Source organism: Camelus dromedarius, chromosome 16 (assembly GCF_036321535.1).
Source record: "Camelus dromedarius isolate mCamDro1 chromosome 16, mCamDro1.pat, whole genome shotgun sequence".
NCBI classification, from domain to species: Eukaryota; Metazoa; Chordata; class Mammalia; order Artiodactyla; family Camelidae; genus Camelus; species Camelus dromedarius.
The window spans coordinates 48572886-48592705 of record NC_087451.1 but is presented as its reverse complement, the minus strand read 5'-3'; the positions used below and the strand labels follow the sequence as shown (position 1 = coordinate 48592705).

Genomic DNA, 19820 nt, shown 5'->3' with positions numbered 1-19820 from the left:
CCTGGTGTAAAAGAGGATTGCAAAAAATTTTCCTTTCTTTCTCTCCTTTCTTCTCCAACTGTGCCATCTGCCCCTTAAATCTAGTCAAATTCTGGTTGATCCAGGAATAAATTGGGAGTGAAGGGTGTACAGAGGAGGCCTAGGGCCTCCATCTATGGGAACATCTCTACAAAGTCAGTCTTTGCAAATTCTGGTGCAGCAAGGCAGGAAGGAACAAAGGTGCAGACCTCTGCATGGCCCCAGGACCCCTGCTGCCCAAGTGGTGCCTGTACGACCCTCAACTGCTCACCTGGGCTTGACCGCAAGAGCACATGGCAGGGACCTCCTTGACCTCAGGTGGGTCTGTTGTCACCACATCTCTCCTCCCTGCCGCCCTCCCCAACCCAGCCTATCTTGAGTCCCTGTTTCAATCATTTCTCTTAACAAGGTGCTGAAGCTAGCTAAAGACATTTTATTTAACATGTTCCCGCCATGGCCACGACACTTGGAATGTTCCATCATGTCCAAGACTTCTCCGCTCCCTATTCTGAAGCCTAGAATCAAGGAAGAGATGAGAAGAGAGGGAGAAAAGAAGAGAAGGTCACAGAGAAGAGGGATCAGAAGCTCTGGGGCACTGCTAAACTCAAGGATAACATAGCCTCCATTATGAGGTTTTCTATTTGCAAAACATTTCTTTCTACATGATGATGGTTTTAGGTGAGGAATAGAATTGTAAAGGGGAGGAATGCTTTTTTGAGAACCTAAGAAGCCTCATAGGGCTCAGACTGCCACTAGTTAGCTGTGTGACCTTGGATACAACCCTTCGATTCTATGAGCCTCAGTTTCTTAGTGTGGAAAATGGGTATAACCAGGCCTTCCCACCACCACCACTGCCACCTTGTGGACAGGCAGCGCCCAACCACACGGGCCCTGCTAAGCAGCCCCATTGTTTTCTGGACACTGTGATCAAGTTCAGGAGACGCACCCACAGAGTCATGGGCAGTGTCGTCTAGAAGCTCGCTGTGGTGTCAGTGTGGTCAGGATCTCTGAATCCACATGAATTATATTAACTGCTAGGTCTCAGGGGCAGAGCACAGGAAGAGCGAGGAGGGAAAGGTCACTGGGTGAGAGACACTCACTTCCCTCTCCCTGAGTCCCATCCTCCGCCCTCCTCCCTCAGCACCCTACATTTCTCCCTTTCTCGAAACCTACTTCCTTCTGCTCCTGGCTCCTCCCCACTGAATAACTGCCAAGTTGCTTTAGTTTCTATTCCTCTGTTAGGTCCTCCCCAGTGCAGAGGACGGTCTGGCCAGTGTTCAAAGCAGTGGTGACCACAGAGGCAGTGAAGAGATGGCCTTCAGCGGTGCCCAGCCTCCTTACCTGAACCCAGTGAGTTCCGGGGCTGCGGGCGGCCTCAGCCTGGGGGAGGCAGCCCTTGCAGGTGGCTGGGGGTGGAGGGGAGGTGGCGTCCCAAAGAGAACACAATAAGGGCAGCAACACCAGCTGGGGCAGTCCTGACACAGCTTCTGCTCCATGGCTGCCTCCCTTTGCCTGGAGGGGGTGAACATCACTGGGATTCATGCATCCCACAAACGTTTCCTGAGCTCTCTCCGAGTGCCTGTCCTATTCTAGGTGCTCAGTGGGGGAAGATGGGCAGAAGTAGAAACTAGAAGAAGGATGGTTTCTTTGTGTGAAAGGAGAGGTAACCACGGCTTCTGGGGAGGATAACAACCCAGCACGACAGTTAAAGGCACTCACTCACTTTGGAGACGGCCTCCCTGGGCTCAGCCATCTACTAGCCGCTTGACCCGAAGCAAATTACCTTTACCTCTCTCGGCCTCAGTTTCTGCATCTGTAGCACAGGGGTAATCCTTGAGTCACCGCCCAGGGTTGGGGTGAGGATTAAGCGAGGGAGCACATCGAGAGGGTTTGAACAGTGTCTGGCCCACCGTGGATGCTTCAGAAGTGTTTAGTATTGCTAAGAATCCAGGGGCAGCAGGGAAGGCCTCCTGAGGCGGTGTCTGCTCCCTGAGGGCCGAGTGAACAAGGCAGGGCAGGTCAGGGTGTCTGCAGAGGGCCCGTATTGGGAGTAAGAGAAAAACCGGGCTGCCCCTGCAGTGTGGAGAAGGGAGGTGCCTTGATTTCCCCCTGGAAGAGGGAGGTACCCACAGAGAGAGTGCTGTGAGGCGAGCCAGGCAGGCGGCAGCCCCGGGCCAGGGGCTTTCTGTGGTCACTGTGTTCTGAGCCCGGCCCTGCAGGAGGACTCTCTCTCGGCATCAGCGAAGGGCTTCTCAAGGGGCCAGCCTGGGGGTCTGATGGAGCCTGTCCTGCGGGTCAGCAGGTGCTGGGGGAGTGCTGCGGGGGCTCCACACTCAAGCCCACCTCAGCAGGGGCCTGGCTTGGCCTGTTTCCTCCGGGCAGTCACAGGTGGCCCTCAGCCCACCTTGTGGGGGTTCCCAGGGTGGAGCTGGAGGAAACTAGACTACCCAGTGGGTCCCTCGGTGGTGGCCTCAAGATCAGTGTCACGTGGGGCTCATTCTCCATCAGATGGGGGACCCAGAGTCTCTCCCAAGCCCTGACATTTTATTATTCTGGTGATGCATTTTTATTTTCCAATCCTTGGATTCAAAAGCCAAAGATTTCAAATCAGAAGGGAACTCCTCCCATGGGCAGGAGAGACTCAAAACAGGGCCATGGAGTCCAGATGAGAAAGAGGCTGGAGGCAGGCAGCCCCCACAGGTGTTCAGAGCATCGTCCACCCGACATGGCTGCCCTCTCCCGGGTCACTGACCCCAGGCACCTAGGATCTCACTTCCTCCTAAGTGCAGCAGGAAAGTCACAGGTCGGCCGTTCCGCTGAGGAGCTGACACCACAAGAACCTGCCCCGGGAGCCTTGCCTGTTTCTCACTCACACCGCGCCGGCCTCATCTGCCTCGGAGGGCCAGGAGGGCAGCTGGCACCACAAGCAGGGCAGGACTTGCTGGTCGGTCTGGGGAGCCCTCAGTGAGCCAGGAGTGAGGATGTTCTGGGCTTCATCAAGAGAAGCAGCTTGTGCGGCGGTTATAAGCATGAGTGCCAGGGTTCAAACCCGGCTCTGTCCCTTCCCAGCTGTGTGGCTTTGGGCAAGTTACCCAACCTTTCTGTGCCTGTTTACACATTCACATTCTGTAAAAGTGGCACTAATAATGGCCAGGGTTGTTGTGAGGATAACACAGATGGGAAAGGTTGGCCCCCAGAGGGCAGCAGTGCCCTTTGGCTACAAGCTGCCTCCTGTGGGTGAGCCCCTCTGCCAGCTGCAGCTGGGTGGCCTCTGTGACACTGGGCCACCAGAAGGGGCTCCTCACCCTCTGGCCTGGAGGGCCTGGCTCTGCTTTCCAGGCTGGAGAGGAAGAAGAGGGAAAATTCCTCAGCCTGCAGGCACGACCAGGAGTTGAGAGCAAGTTCTGACCCAGCAGAGGGATTAATGCTTCCTGATGTCAAGGCTTTGCTGCCAAGTACTTTCCACATGGCCTCTCACCTATTCCTGTCAAGAACAATGCTATGCTGGCAGCGCCCTTGTCTCACTGTTCGGAGGAAGGAACTAGGGTGCAGAAAGTTCAGGTGACTTGTTCAACATCACAGCTACCAGCACAGAGAGCCGGGAGGCGAGCCCAAGCTGTGGGACCATAAATTGAGCATAAAAATCCATCCTCCTGAGCAAAAGCGGGTGCTGCTGTTTTCTGCTAAGACCACACACACGTACACAGAGGGGTCCTTGGCTGGCCAGCCTTAAAACAAGACAAATTTATTCTCTTACACTTCTGGAGGTCAGAAATCTAAAATCAAAGCAGTGGCAAGGCTGTTTCCTTCCAGAGGCTTCAAGGGAGAATGGGTTCCTTTGCCTTTTCCGGCTCCCATAGTGGCCTGCATGCCTTGGCTCATGGTCACTTCCTCCTTCTTTAAAGCCAGCAGCTTCTTGCTTCTGTTGTTACATCTCCTACTGACTCTGCTTTCCTGCCTCCCTCCTTGAGGACCCCGTGATGACACCGGGCCCACCTGGATCATCCTGGATAACCTCCCCATCTCAGGATCCTTAATTTAATCACACCTGCAAAGTCCCTTTTGCCTCGTACAGTAACATATTCACAAATTCCAGGGATTAGAATGTGGACGTTTTTGGTGGGGTGGATAAGATGTGGTAATTCTTCAGTCCACCATGCCCTCCTTGGAGTCAGCCAACATCAGCAGTTTCTTTGAATCCTGCCGGAAAGATTTTATCCATAATAAGTAAATACATACACTTAGCCTCCTCCACCCATTTTTAAAACACATATGGCATCATTCCATATCAGTTTCTCAGACAGTTCCCTTCCTCCTCTTCCTTTCTAGTTAAGGGTACATAGAATCCATTGTTATGGAAACACCATAATTTATTTCACCATTTTCTTCAGGGTGGACTTTTAGACTCTTTCTGATTCTTTGCTATTATAATGCTGCAAAGAGTATCCTTGTCTGTAGGGGTATAGTCAATTGAAATTATTTTGTTTGCCAGAATTTGATGGTTCAAGATACTGAAATCTCACAAAACTTTTTCTAGTGGGAATCATTTTTTAAGACTGACCTGTACTGCCCACCCCGATGGTCCTTGCACGTCTGCTTCCATCCTGCCTTCCTCCTGTGCATATATGACCCCGTCCATCACACTCTGCCTTCAGCTCCTTATACCTTAGTGTGCTGAAGGGAAGGTCCGGTGCTCACTGAGGATGTGCATTTTAAGCCTTGTCTCTCATGATGGTATGGGAGGTTCTTAAGAGAATTGCAGGTTTCAACCAACAAAGTAGGGGAGGACTTTTCAGGGAAGTCTGCCATGCTGGTCTGTGACTGTGTCAGGTTGCCGCTGCTTCTCCAAAATCACTGGCATGGACAGAAATGACAGAGAGAACTCGTGATGCAGAGAAGCTGTGATCTGCTTAAGGTCACCAAAGTATTTAATGGCGGAGTTCAGATGCCACAAAAGATCCCTCTCCCAAAGGACCATGGAGAGCAGAGTCTGTCCAAATGGGATCCTGGCATTGCTTATTCTCTCACTGGGCCAGCTGTGCACCCTGAGCTAGGAGGGGTTTCCCTAGATTCTGAGTGGTTTGCAACTCAAGGACGCAAGCTAGGACTGAATTGGGCTACTGGGTGTTTGTTGTTTGGCCTGTATGATGTTTGTTTTAACTTATTGCTAAAGAAAAATTTTTAATGCAGAGAGAATAGTATCATAAACCACACATACCCTTCACCCAGTTTCAACAATTCTCAGCTTATGACCTATCTTGCTTCATCTCTATCCAACCCTACTTCCCTTTCTACCCCTGGATTATTTTGAAGCAAATCCAGGCATATCTTATGGTTCAACTATTTCATTATGTAGCTGAATAATAAAGGAAGTCTTCTACAATCCTTTTTAAAGGATTTTTTCCCCCTAGGAATTATAAAGTTTTCCAAAAAAAAAAAAATCATGATTTCTGTCTTCTCCTAAAAATTTGGAAGCTCTGCCAACACTGGGCCTGGATGGTAACCACTAGTTACAGCTGAGTGGACACTGCCCCTTTAGAGATGGAAGATGGTGTCCACTTTGCTGCAATCCCCACCACTCCCTACTGTACCCTACCTGGCCATCTCACTCAGACACATCACCTGCTTGGTTCCTGTAAGCACTTAATTTTTGTAGGGAAGTGACTTAAAGGAGAAGGTAGAAAAGACTTCAGCAACTTGAAAAACGCAAAAATTGACTAGGAGATTGAACTATGTTCAGTGCAGGCTGCAGAACCACGTTAGATAAAAGGCATTCTGGAAGTAAGTTTTGAAATTTGACAAGTAAGCAATTTGGGAATTTTGCTCAGAGAGACCAGGGTGGAAGCAGGGGGGTGGTCGAAAGACACCTACTATGCGCCAGCCTCTTCCACAGACTTTTTCTCACCTAATCATCAATCGTACCCAGAAGGTGGGATTTATCCCTATTTTACAAATGAGGAAACAGACAAAGAGCAGTCAAATAAGCTTCCAAAGGCCAATCAGGTAATGAGTGGCAGAATTAGGATCCAAATCTGGAATATGCGTGGCTCAAAAGTGAAGCATCCCTCACCATAACTGTGGGGCCTTTCAAGAGGCCCGGGAAAGAGAACATGACAAAGTGATGGAGCCTAGGGGGGCGGAGATGCTGCATTAGGACTCTGGAGGCAGCCGAGGGCCTGGGGGAAGCAATGGGAGCCCAGGGGCAGGAGTAGAAGAGGGGCAGCCCTGTGGCTGCAGAGACCACCCAGGAAGAGGCACTACCTGAGGCAGTGGGAGGGCAAAGGTCATTGGTCACCATTGTCACCAGGCGGGGTGGACAGGAGGGTGGAGGAGGCCTTCTTCTTGGCTCGCTCAGGTGAGCAGAAGGCTTATCCTCTAGTATAGGTTGGTGTCTCTTTGGTTCCTCCGGCCTCCTAAGTCCCCACCCAGGGCCCTGGGGGCCTTTGCTAGGAGCGTGGCCCAGGGCCCAGCTGCCCCATCGCTCCCCTGGTTCCTTCCCAGCTCAGGGCTGAGCTGCTTCTTCCTCTTGGAAGCTGTCACTTTGTCCCTGTCACATTCTCTCAGAGCCCAGAGGTCTCCTTCTCACAACCTCAGGATGTCTGTGTAACTTCCTTGCTTCCAGTCGGCTTCCTCACGGGCCTGGAAGGTGCGTGGGGCTGAGCGTCCACCTGTCCTGTTCACTGCCGCCCTGGCCCAAGTGCTGGGCGCAACACCCAAGCCGGCCACCACATGGAAGGCACGGAAGGAGGCAGGTTCCCTAACTGACCACCATCTCCTCCCCGCAGATCGTCCCCTTCACCGGGACAATCCAAGGGGGTCTTCAGGATGGACTTCAGATTACTGTCAGTGGGACTGCTTTTTACTCCGGTGGAACCAGGTACCTGGCATTTTTGTTTCTCTCCAGCCTTGCCCCTGGGCGAACCATGATGCCTGTCAGCTCAGGGTGGTCCACCCAGCATCTTCTGAGCTGCCCACACCTGGCTCAGGGGATGAGAAGGACCCACCTCTGCCAACCTACCAGGAGCATCCAGGGCATCGTTAACACAGATTCTCCAAAGACCTGGGGATGATGGGGGCTCACAGACTAAGGAGAGAAGCAGGCCAGCCTAGAGGTAAAAGTTCTAGGACTGAACTTCGTAAATGAAGACTCAGATTTGCAAAAATATCAACTTCCTTTGTTTCCAAGGGAGGAACTCACACGTATCTTCAGGTCAGGTGGACACACGCCAACCTCTACTGAGGGACAGGTGCAGGCACTGAGGTCCACAGGCCTGGGCAGCTAGCTGTGCCTCCGCATTAGACAGTACCTCTCTAGGTGTGGCTCATCCAATGTCACGTAATCTTTCCATCTGTCCTCCTTCTCAACTGAGCAGACATGGGCTGGCTTCCTAGAAGCATCCACTCGGCGTGAACACCTCCCGCTTCTAGTTATGTTTCTCAACTTGCATCTTGAATACAAATTTCTCTACCCATTTTCTACTTAGTTTTAGAAAAGCACACTGGACGGGCAAAATGCAGTAACTGCACAAAAACCCACTAAATGCAAATTAGGTGAACAAAAAGAGGACAACAAACTAAGGATGGATACGAGCCAGCCCCGCAGGTGGTGGGCAGGTTCCCCAGGCAGATGTCGGTCAAAGGTGCTAGGCCCTTGCGTTCCTGCCGTTGGCAGCAAACCAGGTCTCCCAGCACGATCTGATTTCCCTCGCCCAGGTTTGCTGTGAACTTTCAGACTGGCCGCAGTGACAATGACATCGCCTTCCACTTCAACCCACGGTTTGAAGAGGGCGGGTATGTGGTCTGCAACACCAAGCAGAAGGGAAGCTGGGGGCCTGAGGAGAGGAAGAAGCAAATGCCCTTCCAGAGGGGGATCCCGTTTGAGCTCTGCTTCCTGGTGCAGAGCTCGGAGTTCAAGGTGAGCAGAGACTCTCCTCCCTTTCCTTCCACTGCCCTAGTCTTATCAGACTCGGTGAAGAACCTTTAAATAGTCACGTATACAACACGTTTGTACGGATAAGACGACCATTTCCTTTTAAGGGCATTATGGTGGCTGCAGTCTCCTTATACACTTTCATCTGCATCTCCAGGTGCACCTGCTGCATCTTTTACTTCAGAAATCAGAACTAGATAAGTAGCCACTTGACCTCCTGGGTCTTTAAAGTCCAAGTTATTTCCACTCCTCTGTTGTAGCCCTTCTTCTACTCCAGGTCTCTGATCACAGATGTTTTTCTGTTGCGTTGTTGTAGCCTTTATCCTCCAGGTTTTATTAACGGCTTCGTTTTGCATGGCACTGCAGATTGCTTTTGCAAGCAGAGCAGTGTCTCTGGACTTGGGGAGAGGGTGGGGATGAGGACACCGGTATCTGTGCTTCTCTGTGTGAACAAGGATGTGCCCACTCCCTCAATATGCAACCTGTGGTCACCGCTCCTCTAACCCCGGGATCATTTTATGCATATTTAAATAACACCCCAGGTGAGCTAGGATTAGAAAGACAAACCTAGTGCAAAAAACAAACAACCACAAGAACTAAAAAAAAAAAAGTAGAGCCACGTAGGAATTACTTTTGGATGCATTTTGGATCCCACGCATGTTCCTGAAATTGGGGCAGCTCTGAAGGCTGATGCCTTCCAACTTCAGAGGGTGGATGTGAAAACTAGACGCAGGTCTAAATTTCTAGACGCAGGGGTCCCAGCGGCTCAGGTGTGCTCCCCCCACCGGCTGGGCTCCCCTCCTGAAAGCTGCACTCATCCTGGCAGGTGACGGTGAACGGGAACCTCTTTGTGCAGTATGAACACCGCGTGCCCTTCCACCACGTCAACACCATCTCCGTCACGGGAGCCGTGCAGCTGTCCTATGTCAGCTTCCAGGTCAGACTGTCCACTTGGCCCCTGTCCCGGGCTGGGTGTGAGGCCCAGCCTGCTGTGCCCAGGCCCTGCTGGGTGGGGCCAGAGGTGCCAGTCAGTCTCCTTTCCAGGTGACTCTGGGGACACACCTCTGGCTCTCCTGTCTCGTCCTTCTCGTGTTGCTGTCTCTGTCTGAAACCCCTGTCTCAGTGTCCAGGACCCCTAGGCCATTTGTCTCTGTCACTCTCTGTTTCCATCCTGGTTAGGAGGCCTTGTAGTTCTAGAAAGAACCCAGGCTTGGGAACCAAACTGAATCCAGGTCAAATCTCCAGCTCTGCCATTCACATCGGCTGGGGGACCTTAGACAAACGACTTAGCCTCTCCCAGCCTCAGTTTCCTCACCTGGGCAGGAACACGGTCATGGCCTCCCCATGGGTCGTTAATGTGAATTCAGTGAGGCAATCCATGTCAGAGGGCACCGAACAGCCTGCATGGGCCACACCGGGGTCTATGTGACCCTCTCTATGTTTTAAATTTTTTCAATGTGTTACCACCATCCAAAAGGTCAGGAGAAGTTTCACAAGATGAAAAAGTGCTGGAGCTGGATGGTGGTGAATGGACTTAATGCCACTGAATTGCACACGTAAAAATAGTGAAGGGGCCAATTTTATGTTGTATCTATTTACAATTTGGAAAAAAAAAACGATCAGGAGATAACACATAGGAATCTGGATTTCTGGCTTTTTGTGAAAACTGGGAAGATTAGGGTGTGCTGGGCGCACAGTCTGCAGGGCCCCAGGTGGAGCTACTGTCACCACTGGGTACCTGAGTGTGTGCCCACCTCAGATGGGAAAGGCCCACTGCAGGCCCTCAGCAAATAGCTCCTTTCTCTTTGGCCCTCACATCGGATAGTCCCTCCATCAACTCTCCCCTGCGGGAGAGGGAGCTGCCAGCCCGCTGTCACTCACTGGGGCCTGACCTCCCTCTGCCCCTCCTGGACACCCCGCTGCCCCGCTGCCTGGCTGTCTCCCTCCGGCCTGGCGCCTGCTTTCCCGCTCTTCCTCGGCTCCATTCATGCTTCTCCTCACCCTGTGGCTCCCTTTCTTTTAACAGAACACCCACGTGACTCCCATGCAGCCCGCCCACTCCAGGGTGCAGTTCTCCCAGCCAGCCTGTTTCCCACCCAAGCACAAGGGGCGCAAACCGAAAGTGAGTCGGATGGAGGCCTGGGGAGGCTGAGCCGTCAGCAGGAAAGACAGAGGGTCTGAGAGGCTGGTCCAGCTCCAGACCCCGTCATGCCCACCCAGAGGTTCCCTGTCTCCATTCACACTCCCCAGCCCAGGACCTGACAGTTATCCTTGGTTCTTTCTTCCCCTCATTATCTCTCCAGGGCACCAACACCTCTCCTCCCAAAGCCACTACCCTGGTCCAGGCGTCTGCCCCTTCACCACTCAGACCATGGTCTAGTCCCCTCACCCCACCACACACCTACCTCCACAGTGACCTTCCTGTACCCACATCTGATCACATCCTCCCCCTGCTTTAAAGACCTAAAGGCCTGACGCCCTTTTAGATGAAGCCCAGATTCCCCAGCCGGGCCTGCAGAGGATGCACAATCCTCCCCAGTCTTGCCCCAGCCTCCCTCCCGGCCTCACCCCTCACCCAGGAAGCTCATGCAGCCCCTACTGTTCACTGGGGGCTCTCTCGGGCTCCCCGTGCCTTCTGCACATGCTGTCCCTGTGCTGAAAGCACCCTTTGCCACTCACCCCCAGCCAACCCCTAACAGCCCTTCAATGCTCTGCTTAAATGTCCCTCCTCCAGGCATTGTCGCTGACTGGCAGATCCCTGGATGCTCCCCCTGTGTCCCATAGACTTTGCACGCCTCTGTGCTATGCCAGTCACCATGTCCCGCTGTAAATGTGCTTCTGTGTGTCTCCTCGTCACTCCCCTCACTCCTCCCCAACCCCACTCCGCAGGCCCCTTGTGGGCTGGGATTTGTGACTGGTTTATTCAAGTACCTCCTGCGTTTTACACAGTACCTGGCACACAGGAGACTCAGTTAACGAATGTGGAATGTGGTTTGCCAAAGGAACAGTCGGCTGGGTGAAGACAGGGTCCAGGACAGGAAGGGGAGCAGGGCCTGGCCCTTTCTTTGGCCACGGAAGCAGTGGGGACTCTGAGGGGAGGAGTGTCTCTCTACCCAGTTCTCCTGTGCCCGGCACAGTGCAGCTAGGGCACTGGCCTCCTGCCATGCTGCCTCAGGACTGGTAGAGCTCCAGGGAGTCTTTGTAGGGCAGCCCAACTCTGGCCGTGGCCTGGAGAGGATGGGATGTGGTGGACACTATCAGCCGGAACTGGGTACCATTTTGGATTTCATCACTTGCTACCTGAGTAAGCTTGGGCAAGTTGCCTAATCTTTCTGAGTCTGGTTGCCTCACCAGAGAAACAGGAGGACAGGATGCCTCCCTCACCGTCAAGCGCTGAAGCCAGAGCCTGGCACACAATAGGCCTTCAGCAAATATTATCTTTCACCTTATGGGTGAGATATGGCACTGGGAGTAATGGTTTTGCCCCTGGGAGCTGAGGGAAGCTAAATGGTCTACATCCCCTGCAGGAGCCAGTGGGGATGATCCCCCTCCTCCAATCCCGACCCTCACCCCCAACCCTGTTGCATAACCACAGTGTACCTGGGATGGTGGGTGAGAAGCTGGGTGCCACAGGCTCAGGGAGGCTTGCTTGGCAGCAGGAAGGAGGCAACATGAGTGTGAGGGGAACTTTCTTACCGCAGTTTCTGCTGTCATCTCTCCCCTGGCTCCAGTGTTAACCACCATTTTGATTTCTCATCCCCTTCAGTCTCCAGGGATCTGGCCAGCCACTGCGGCTCCCATGGTAAGTATCCTGCGCCCTCTTCGGAATTCTTCACTTTGGTTCTTCATGTGGGTTAAAAGGAAGAGGCAGGGCCTCTCCCACTGGAGCGTGGGGCAGCCGAGGCCATCCCCCGCAACCTTCCGCCTGGCTATGGTGGTGATGGCAGGAGGGAGTTCCGGGGTGGGGGATGTGTTGAGTGGTGCCCTCTGGTGGCGGGTGGTGGTCTTCAGGCTGGTCAAAACGCGGTTAAAACGCGGTTTCTTTCCTCCAGACTCAAAGGTTCGTCCACACTGTGCAGAGCACCCCTGGACAGATGTTCCCTGTAAGTCTGAACACTCTGGTCAGCTCACGACCCCACCACATCCCCCCCTTAACCAAGGGCTGAATTTTCTAGGCCCAGAGGCGGGAAGAAAGTAGTTCAGCAAGAAGGATGGGGATGTCTGGGGCTAGGCCCTCTGCTCAGGAGACACGCACATAAAACTCTCCTAGGACAGGGGAGATTCTGGATTAGGCTGGATTTACCCATGGCCCAAGGTGCAGGTCCCCTAGGAACCAGCAGGAAAATTGGTCTGTCCCTGGTGGGGTGTGCTGTGGTCCCAGCATCTGGATATGAGACCCTGCATCCTGAGGATGAGCCCCCAGGATGTCACTGCTGACCACAGGCTTAGGCTGTTCTCCTCCTGTGGGTGCAAATCATGTGGGAGGCATGGAGTCAGTGGGGCTGCCCTTGGAGGGGTTGAGGGGCAGGTGGCTGTGTTGGGATCCAGGAACACGGCAGGAAGTCCCACCAAGGCTGACAGGAGAAGGAAAGTGAATGGGAGAATCAGGGCTGAGGCCTCACGACCTCAGTCTCCCATTGGAGCATCCCCTCTAGGACGTGTTGGGGTCCGAGTGTGTGTGTGTGTGTGCGCGTGCACGTATGTATGGATATGTGTGCATGTCTATGTGTGTATGTGTCTGTATATGTGTGTGTGTGTCTGTGTGTCTGTACGTGTGTGTGTGTGCACACTCCCACACTGAACTTCCTGATCTCTTTCCAGCAGAATCCCATGATCCCACCTATGGCGTATCCCAACCCAGCATATGTAAGTGGTTTCTTAGGGAGAGGCAGAAGTCTGGTTTGTGTTGTGCAGGGTGGGGGGGTGAAGGGCAGCTTACAAAATTAAAAGCAGTCCCTTAGTAAACCATAGTTCTGAAAACTTCCAAGTAACTTAGAAGACTTTCGAAAGGAGCTTTCACCTTTAAAACCTTCCTGTCACCGTGGATATATTGTAAGACTTCCCTTCTCAGCACAAGCATCCTTTGTGTCCAGCCCAGGCTGTTTTCATGACAGTTTAAGCCATTAATTTGAGGAACTCTGTGAAGTCTCCCTTTGCCATTTACTGAACCAAGTAAAGTTATTACGGAGTTCTTTCTTGAAAATATATTAGGCACAGTTAACAAACCCAGGCGACAATCCAAATTCACAGAAATTGGCACAAAGCTCCCCCTGCTGCCCTTCTCCTCCCCACAGCCGATGCCGTTCTTCACCTCCATCCCAGGGGGGCTGTACCCCTCCAAGAGCATCATCGTGTCGGGCACCATCCTGCCCTGCGCTCAGAGGTGAGCAGGGCTCCGGGGGAGGAGAGGTCATTCTGGCCATCCCCCTGGCTCCAGGCAGAGAGCCCATGGGAGTGGCCTGCCCCCAGGTTCTATATCAACCTGCGCTCTGGGAGCAACATCGCTTTCCACCTGAACCCCCGCTTTGACGAGAACGCCGTGGTCCGCAACACGCAGATCAACAGCTCTTGGGGGTCTGAGGAGCGAAGCCTGCCCCGACAGATGCCCTTCTTCCGGGGCCAGAACTTCTCGGTGAGATGCCACAGCCCAGTGCTCAGAGGGACTCTCAAGGGGCAAGTGGGGCAGCAGGTGGAGGGCATTGGGGGCACCTTGATCGAGATGGGAGCAGATGCCTCTGGGGTGAGGGCTGGGCCCAGAAGAAGAGACAAGTGTTCACCAAGTGACTGTCATTATCATTTTACTACTACTGTCCCACACAAGGTAGGTGGCAGGTACTATCGGCTGTTTACAGATTGGGAAACAGACTCACAAGTGCAGGTACTCACTGAGGTCACACAGCCAATCAGTGCCAGATAGAACCCAAGAATGAAGTGTCATTTATTCATTCACTTGCTCACTCATTCATTCAACAAACATTTATCAGCTATTGTGTCCAGGCCTACTCTGAGCAGAAGGTAGCCCCGGGTGCTGGAGTGACAGCCATGACGCAGACAGTCCTGGTCCTGCCCCCATGGTGTTTACAATCGAGGTGGGGGAGGAACAAGGAAATGAATGCATGGACAGATCACTGCAGAATAACAAGCAGTACTACGCAGACAGCAAAACAGAATAAGGGATGAGTGAGACCCAGGCTGGCGTGGGTCTCAGAGGAGGCCACAGAGCAGTTGGGACCTCAGTTGTAGGAGCCCGCCTTGCACAGATCTTGCAGGCAGCAGAGGGTGTAGCTATTCTCACAAATGAGGGGGGTTGTGGGCGTGGCCTGTCTAGGAAGCAGGAGGCCAGGGGCTTCCAGGAGAGTGGAAAGGGGGGCGCTGCTGGAGGCCCCGGGTTGCACAGAGCAGGGTTCTTAACCCTGACTACACATTCAAATCACCCGAGAGCTAGAAAGGAAAAATCAATGACTGGCCCCACCTCACGCTGATGAGGGGGTGAGGCTGTACACCCATATTTTAAAATATGCCCTAATACTCCTCACCCAAGTGTTGAAAATGACTGATGTAGGGTCTTGTGGGCCATTAAAAGGAGTTTGGATTTTAATACAAAGTGTTGGAACTAGCTGTGTGACCCCGAGCAAGTGACTTAGCTGCTCTGTGCCTCAATTTTCTTATCTTAAAAATGGGACAAATAATAATATTGATCTCACAGAGATGGAAGAAGGAAATGAAATTGTGTTTGTGACATGCTTAGGACAGTGCCCAGTGGGTGTGCTGTTAGGGTTAGCCATGTGATGGGGATGATGATAGTTTAACAGAACTGCCTCCTGGAAAATGTTGGGGTGGGAAGGACTAGTTAGGAGGCTGCCGCTGCCGGAGTGCAGGCACTGAGCACTCCTATCAGCTGGATCGTAGGGACACGGATGACACAAGCCAGTCTTTCTGCCCCTAGAGGCTCAGGGTCCAGTTGGAGAGTGAAGATGGGGGTGGGGGACACGGCCTGAGGGGGTCAGGAGGTGGGGAAAAGCAGGGAAGGCTGCCTGGAGGAGGGTGAATCTGGAAGGGGGATGAGCAGTGATACACATGGACAAGATGGGCAGAGCAGGGAGCACAGGGGGAAGGGTGTTCTGGGCCGGGGAACAGAATCTGTAAAAGTACAGGGAGGGAAGGACACGCGGCATGTTCGGTGAAGAGTGAATCCTTTGGTGTGGCTCCAATAAGGTGTGGGTCTTGCTTAACTAACATTGGAGGAAGGCGGGAAGGAGGGAGGGAGGTGCAAGCCTGCGTTCAGTTCTAAGGACAGTCCAGGTAGGGTGTAAATGTGGGGCCTCTCTGTCTAGGTGTGGATCATGTGTGAAAGCCATGGCCTCAGGGTGGCTGTGGATGGTCAGCACCTTTTTGAATACTACCACCGCCTGAAGAACCTGCCCGCAATCAACAGCCTGGAGGTGGGCGGTGACATCCAGCTGACCCACGTGCAGACATAAGTGATCTCTGGGCCTGGGGATGAGGGCTGGGCCCTGTTGCTGCCTGGACCTGTTCATCACCCCTAACCTGCCCAGCCCTGGCCCTGGCCCCTCCCAGCCTGCTGAGGACCTGGGGCTTTGCTGGTGAGACCACAGCCCCATCTGGCTCTGCTCTGGTGGCAGCCAGCCTGGAGCAGAGAGGGCAGCTGGCTAGGACTACCTTCCTCAGTGGGGCAGCACCCAGATCCTAAAGGGGAGGAGTGGTCCGTGCAGGTGGGCCCCAAGTTCAGTTCCCTCAGCAGAAAGGGAGGGGCCTGGCCTTCCCCAGCCCCCAGCCTAGGCCTGTGCCTCACCTGCCTCTCAACCACATCACCAACCCCCATTCAAGTCCACCCAGCTCCAAGTCACCAGCTGTCACTCCACGTGGCAGGGAGTACCCTTGGCCCCTCCCCTTTCTCCAACCTTTGACCTCTTCTTGTACCCTCTGGAAAAGCTACCCTGATGACACCCCACTGACAGGAGTCTTCTCAGCAGAGGGTTCTCCCCTTTCCCCATGTCCTTCAAATAAAGAAAAATGCTTGTCGGCACCTATGCAGGGGTGGTGGTTGTTTATTAAATGAGTTTGGAGACATTTTGGAGTCTCTGGAATTGGGGAGGTCCTGGCTGAGGGGAGTGTGAGGAGAGAGCGTGGGCTCACTTTTATCAGGGGGGATCCTGACATCCTGCTCCCAGTGGGTCCCCCACAAACCCCAGAAGGGTGTGAGACGCAGCCTCTTGAAAAGGAAGCTCTGATGCAGGAAGCTTGGTAACAGAGGAGAACCCAGGAAATGGTCCCTTGCTTCTGAGATGGGCCAAGGGCTCAACCAGAGCCCAAGAGGGGCGGCGCAGAGCCAGAGGCTGGATGGCAGGATGGCAGGGCGGGCTCATCAGAACCCGGCGTTCCAGCGGGAGGAGGAGGCAGGTGGGCTCCCGAGAAGCTGACTCGGAAGAGAGACCTGTTTGTGTGGTTCCACTACGGAGCCCCCGGTGTCAGGGGTTAAGATATGGTGGGAAAGGGGCTCAGTGTAGGGGGATACCAGCCACTTGGCCAGGGCAGGGGGGCCCAGCTCTGTGTCTCCAACACCAACCCATCCTGCTAACCCCAAGAATCCAGTACCTTGGCAACCGTTAGAGCAGGCAGATAGCTAGATATGAGCAGAGAAAGGGGGACACAGACCAAATGACAGGAATTGAGCAGAAAGGAGGGGCACAAGGCAAATGCAGGAAACATACATAAGCACCAGGGGTCCCTGGCAGAGAAAGAAAAGCAGGAATCTTCGGGTTGTTAAGGGGCCACACCTTTTGGCCTGGAGACCAACAAAGAAAGGTCAGAAAAGGCAGGAATTTCCAATGTCCGAATGTAAACTTTTGCTCATTATGCTCTCATTTCAATAAAATTAGCCTTGCAGATCAGAAGTACCTATCATGAAGTGACACCATGACACTTCTGATCTAGACTAAATAAGGACAAAAATCCCTCCTCCCTTTGGGAAGGTGGAGTTGGGATGATAATCAGGAAATATGACCCCAAGTCCTTTCCTCCTCAATGAATATTCCGCCCAATTATTTTTACACCCTATATAACTAACTCGCCAAAGAAACTCAGGGCAGCTGCTCACCTGGGCCTGCCTGCTGTTCCCCTTGAGAGTGTACTATCCATCCTTTCATAAATCCTCACTTTACTTTTCTTAACACTACATCTTGTCTCCTAATTCTTTCTTGGACGGGACAGAACCTGGAACATTGGTTGCATCCACCAGCAACACCAGCAGCACCGGCAGCACCTGGGCGCCTGTTAGAAACGCAGAATCTCGGGCCCTGCTGCAGACCTCCTGAATCAGAGTCTGCACAGTAAACCCCAGGTGGTTTGTGGGAGAGGCCCTGGTCCAGGTGACCGCGTTCTTGACCACGTTGTATAGATGCATTGCTGGGACGCTGGCGGTTGGCATGCTCCTTTCTCCCCGCAACCACCCAACCCGAGTAGGAGTGAGGGAGGGGAGAAGTGGGCCAGGGAGCCAACAAAACAGAGGCCAACGCCAAGCTGGGAGCCAGATTTTGCCAGACCCCCACTTAGCCCCTGACTGAGTTTCTTCCTCGTTCTCACTGGGAGAAGGAAACAGGGCTCAGTCCCTTAAAGGGCTCTTCTTCGGGAAGATGTGTGTTCTTCACTCACTGCCAAGTCCCTGACACGCAGCCCGAACCTCACCTGCTTTGTCCCCCAGGGCTAAATCATTATTGGCCAAACTCTCACAAAACAGGTGGCCCCAGGGCAAAAGGTGGTGACTTCCTAAGACAGCGCTGTCTTAGGTCTAAACCTTCGCTAAAGAACCACCATCATGTGCTGCACCGCCCCTCACCAACACGCCCCGCATCAGATGCTTCCTGTGTGAGGTACAGCTAGTGCCTGCAGGCCAGCCCACACTTCCTCACCCCCACCACAGGTTTTCAGATGTGCACAAAACTCCGTGTGCTGTTCCCATACCCGGTGGGCATTTCAGACGGTATGTCCCTTTGGGGGGGATTTTTGTCCAGGCGGTGGAACCCACCAGTCCCCAACTCTATATAGCTTCAGGCTGCTTTCCTTACAAAACACCCACACACACATACAATGTGGTTAAAATAAGATGCATTTCATATAAATATCTCCATCAAGGAATCATACAGGCAAGACCCAAGAGGCTGTCTGGGGTTTGTTTGTTTTTTTTAAATACAGAGTCATAAATAACTGTACGCAGGCAGCTAAACACAGAATGGTGTATCAGCATCTCCTGTTGATCACTCCAAGTAGTGCAATCAAGGAAGCTCCATCCTTCTCACCCACTGGCCGGGCTTGGGATAGCAGACTTAGTCTCCAAGGGACCAGGCCCCCATCTTTCCACCACCCCGGGAAGGGTGGGCTCAAAGAAGACAAGAGGTTCCACTCTGTCCAGGCTGCTACTTGGTAGCAGGTCAAGTAAAGGGTTTGAGAGGGAAGGAGATGGAGAAACAAATGTGAAGCTTGGGGATATAATTTCCCTCCATCTCCCCAGCCCTGTGACCTCAGATAGTTGAGAGTTGGCGCCATCATTAAATTCAGTGGCGGCAGCTTTAACTTCTCCTCCAGGCTACGGGAGCTTGGGGATCACTGGGCGGCCCTGCTGACCCATCCTTTTTTAGCTCGTAGGGAAATACAGCACCAAAGATATCTTCATGGTAGCGCTTCTGGCTCTTTAAGGGAAAACAGAGACCAAGGTGTTAGCTCTGTTGGTGCAGCCGCCTCTCCCTCATCAGGTCCAGGCTGGGACAAGCCCCTGGGGTCCCTCCAGCTTCTTCATCACACGTACACTTATAAGCCATTTGCCTTCCCAACTGTCATGCTTAGGTTATACCTGAATCTCACTTCGACTCTTTAACTCCCATCAGTACCCACTGTGGTGTGGACCACCAAAACATCTCCCCAGCCTTTGCGATGGATGCTGACGCCTGCCCAGTGCTTGTCCCATAGGGTGCTCCAGGAAATGTGGGCTCTGAGATAAATACGGTTGGGAAATGCTGTGTATTTTCTCCCAGTCTTGATGTGCCTCGATGCACAGTAGCATGTTAGGGGCCCTGAGAGTCTGTTAGTACATCAGCAAGTTTGCCTTTGTTTAATTGAGCAACCAGACCAGGATGTATAGTCAGGCCTTGTAACAGCCCAACCACCTATGACCTCGCGCCACCTCTAGGATTCCTTTGGGTCCAGGACTGTTCGGAGCCTGACTTCTCTAGTCCTGGCTCCGTGGTCTGTGCCCTTGACCTCCATCCTGAGCCCACACACCAGCGGCATACCTTCAGCTGAAAGAAATAGTCCTCCACTTGCTCCTCGTTCAGGGTCAGCGCGGCAGCCACCAGCTGCTTCAGGGTGCAGGCCACATCACGGGCCATGCGCACATCGCCACAGACATAGAGGTGGCCTTGCTCCTCATGGAGCACGCGGAGCACCTCACCGGCCAGCTGCCGCCGCAAGATGTCTTGAACGTAAACCTGAAACCAGAGGAGATGGTGGGTCCAAGCCTCTGCTTCTGGGGGCAAAGCCTTCAGTCAGGCCTGCTGGCCACAGGGAGGTGGTGAAGGGGCATGAGGGGCTGCGGGGTGAGCACCCTCCCGGCCAGGACCTTGCCCAGGGATCAGGCTCGGGAAGAGGAGGTGCACTGGTGCCCTGCCCAGCCCAGGTCTGGGCTGGGCTGGAGAGGTGAATGTTGGCCACAGCCACGTCCTCCGGTGGGGCTCCCAGATTCACTGAATCCATTATGCTTCAAAGAGGCATCATCAGGCCAATTTCCCCGCCCAGGGCTCTGGGGCCCACCTGCCTACACCCTAGAAAAGGGAACCTCTCAGCACAGACTGTCCATGGG

General features: G+C 53.4%; 2 protein-coding genes across 7 annotated transcripts in view; one reads left to right on the top strand and one right to left on the bottom strand.

The window, feature by feature from the left end:
- Positions 1 to 1210: 1210 nt before the first annotated feature.
- LGALS9 (galectin 9) lies at positions 1211 to 15999 on the top strand. Of its 5 annotated transcripts, none has more exons than XM_010979000.3 (11): positions 1211 to 1368; positions 6804 to 6895; positions 7732 to 7933; positions 8775 to 8885; positions 9975 to 10070; positions 11715 to 11750; positions 12001 to 12051; positions 12773 to 12814; positions 13243 to 13331; positions 13418 to 13580; positions 15283 to 15999. In XM_010979000.3, the coding sequence occupies exons 1-11, from the start codon at positions 1330 to 1332 to the stop codon at positions 15427 to 15429; spliced, it is 1068 nt and encodes a 355-aa protein (XP_010977302.3). In that variant the 5' UTR covers positions 1211 to 1329; the 3' UTR covers positions 15430 to 15999. The 5 variants fall into 5 exon arrangements, with proteins under 5 accessions (XP_010977302.3, XP_010977301.3, XP_010977300.3 ...); XM_010978999.3 differs by having other exon boundaries at positions 12770 to 12814; XM_010978998.3 differs by lacking the exon at positions 9975 to 10070.
- Positions 3731 to 19820, bottom strand: part of NOS2 (nitric oxide synthase 2) — a 51817-nt gene continuing 35727 nt past the window's right edge. Inside the window, exons 26-27 of one of the 2 annotated variants that reach the window (XM_064495889.1) lie at positions 19255 to 19449; positions 3731 to 4218 (exon numbers count right to left, since the gene is read on the bottom strand). In XM_064495889.1, the coding sequence (XP_064351959.1) occupies positions 4165 to 4218; positions 19255 to 19449 (249 nt within the window). In that variant the 3' untranslated portion in view covers positions 3731 to 4164. Of the gene's footprint in view, positions 4219 to 18056; positions 18655 to 19254; positions 19450 to 19820 lie in introns of those variants that run through there. The other variant, XM_010979002.3, reaches the window with a different exon arrangement.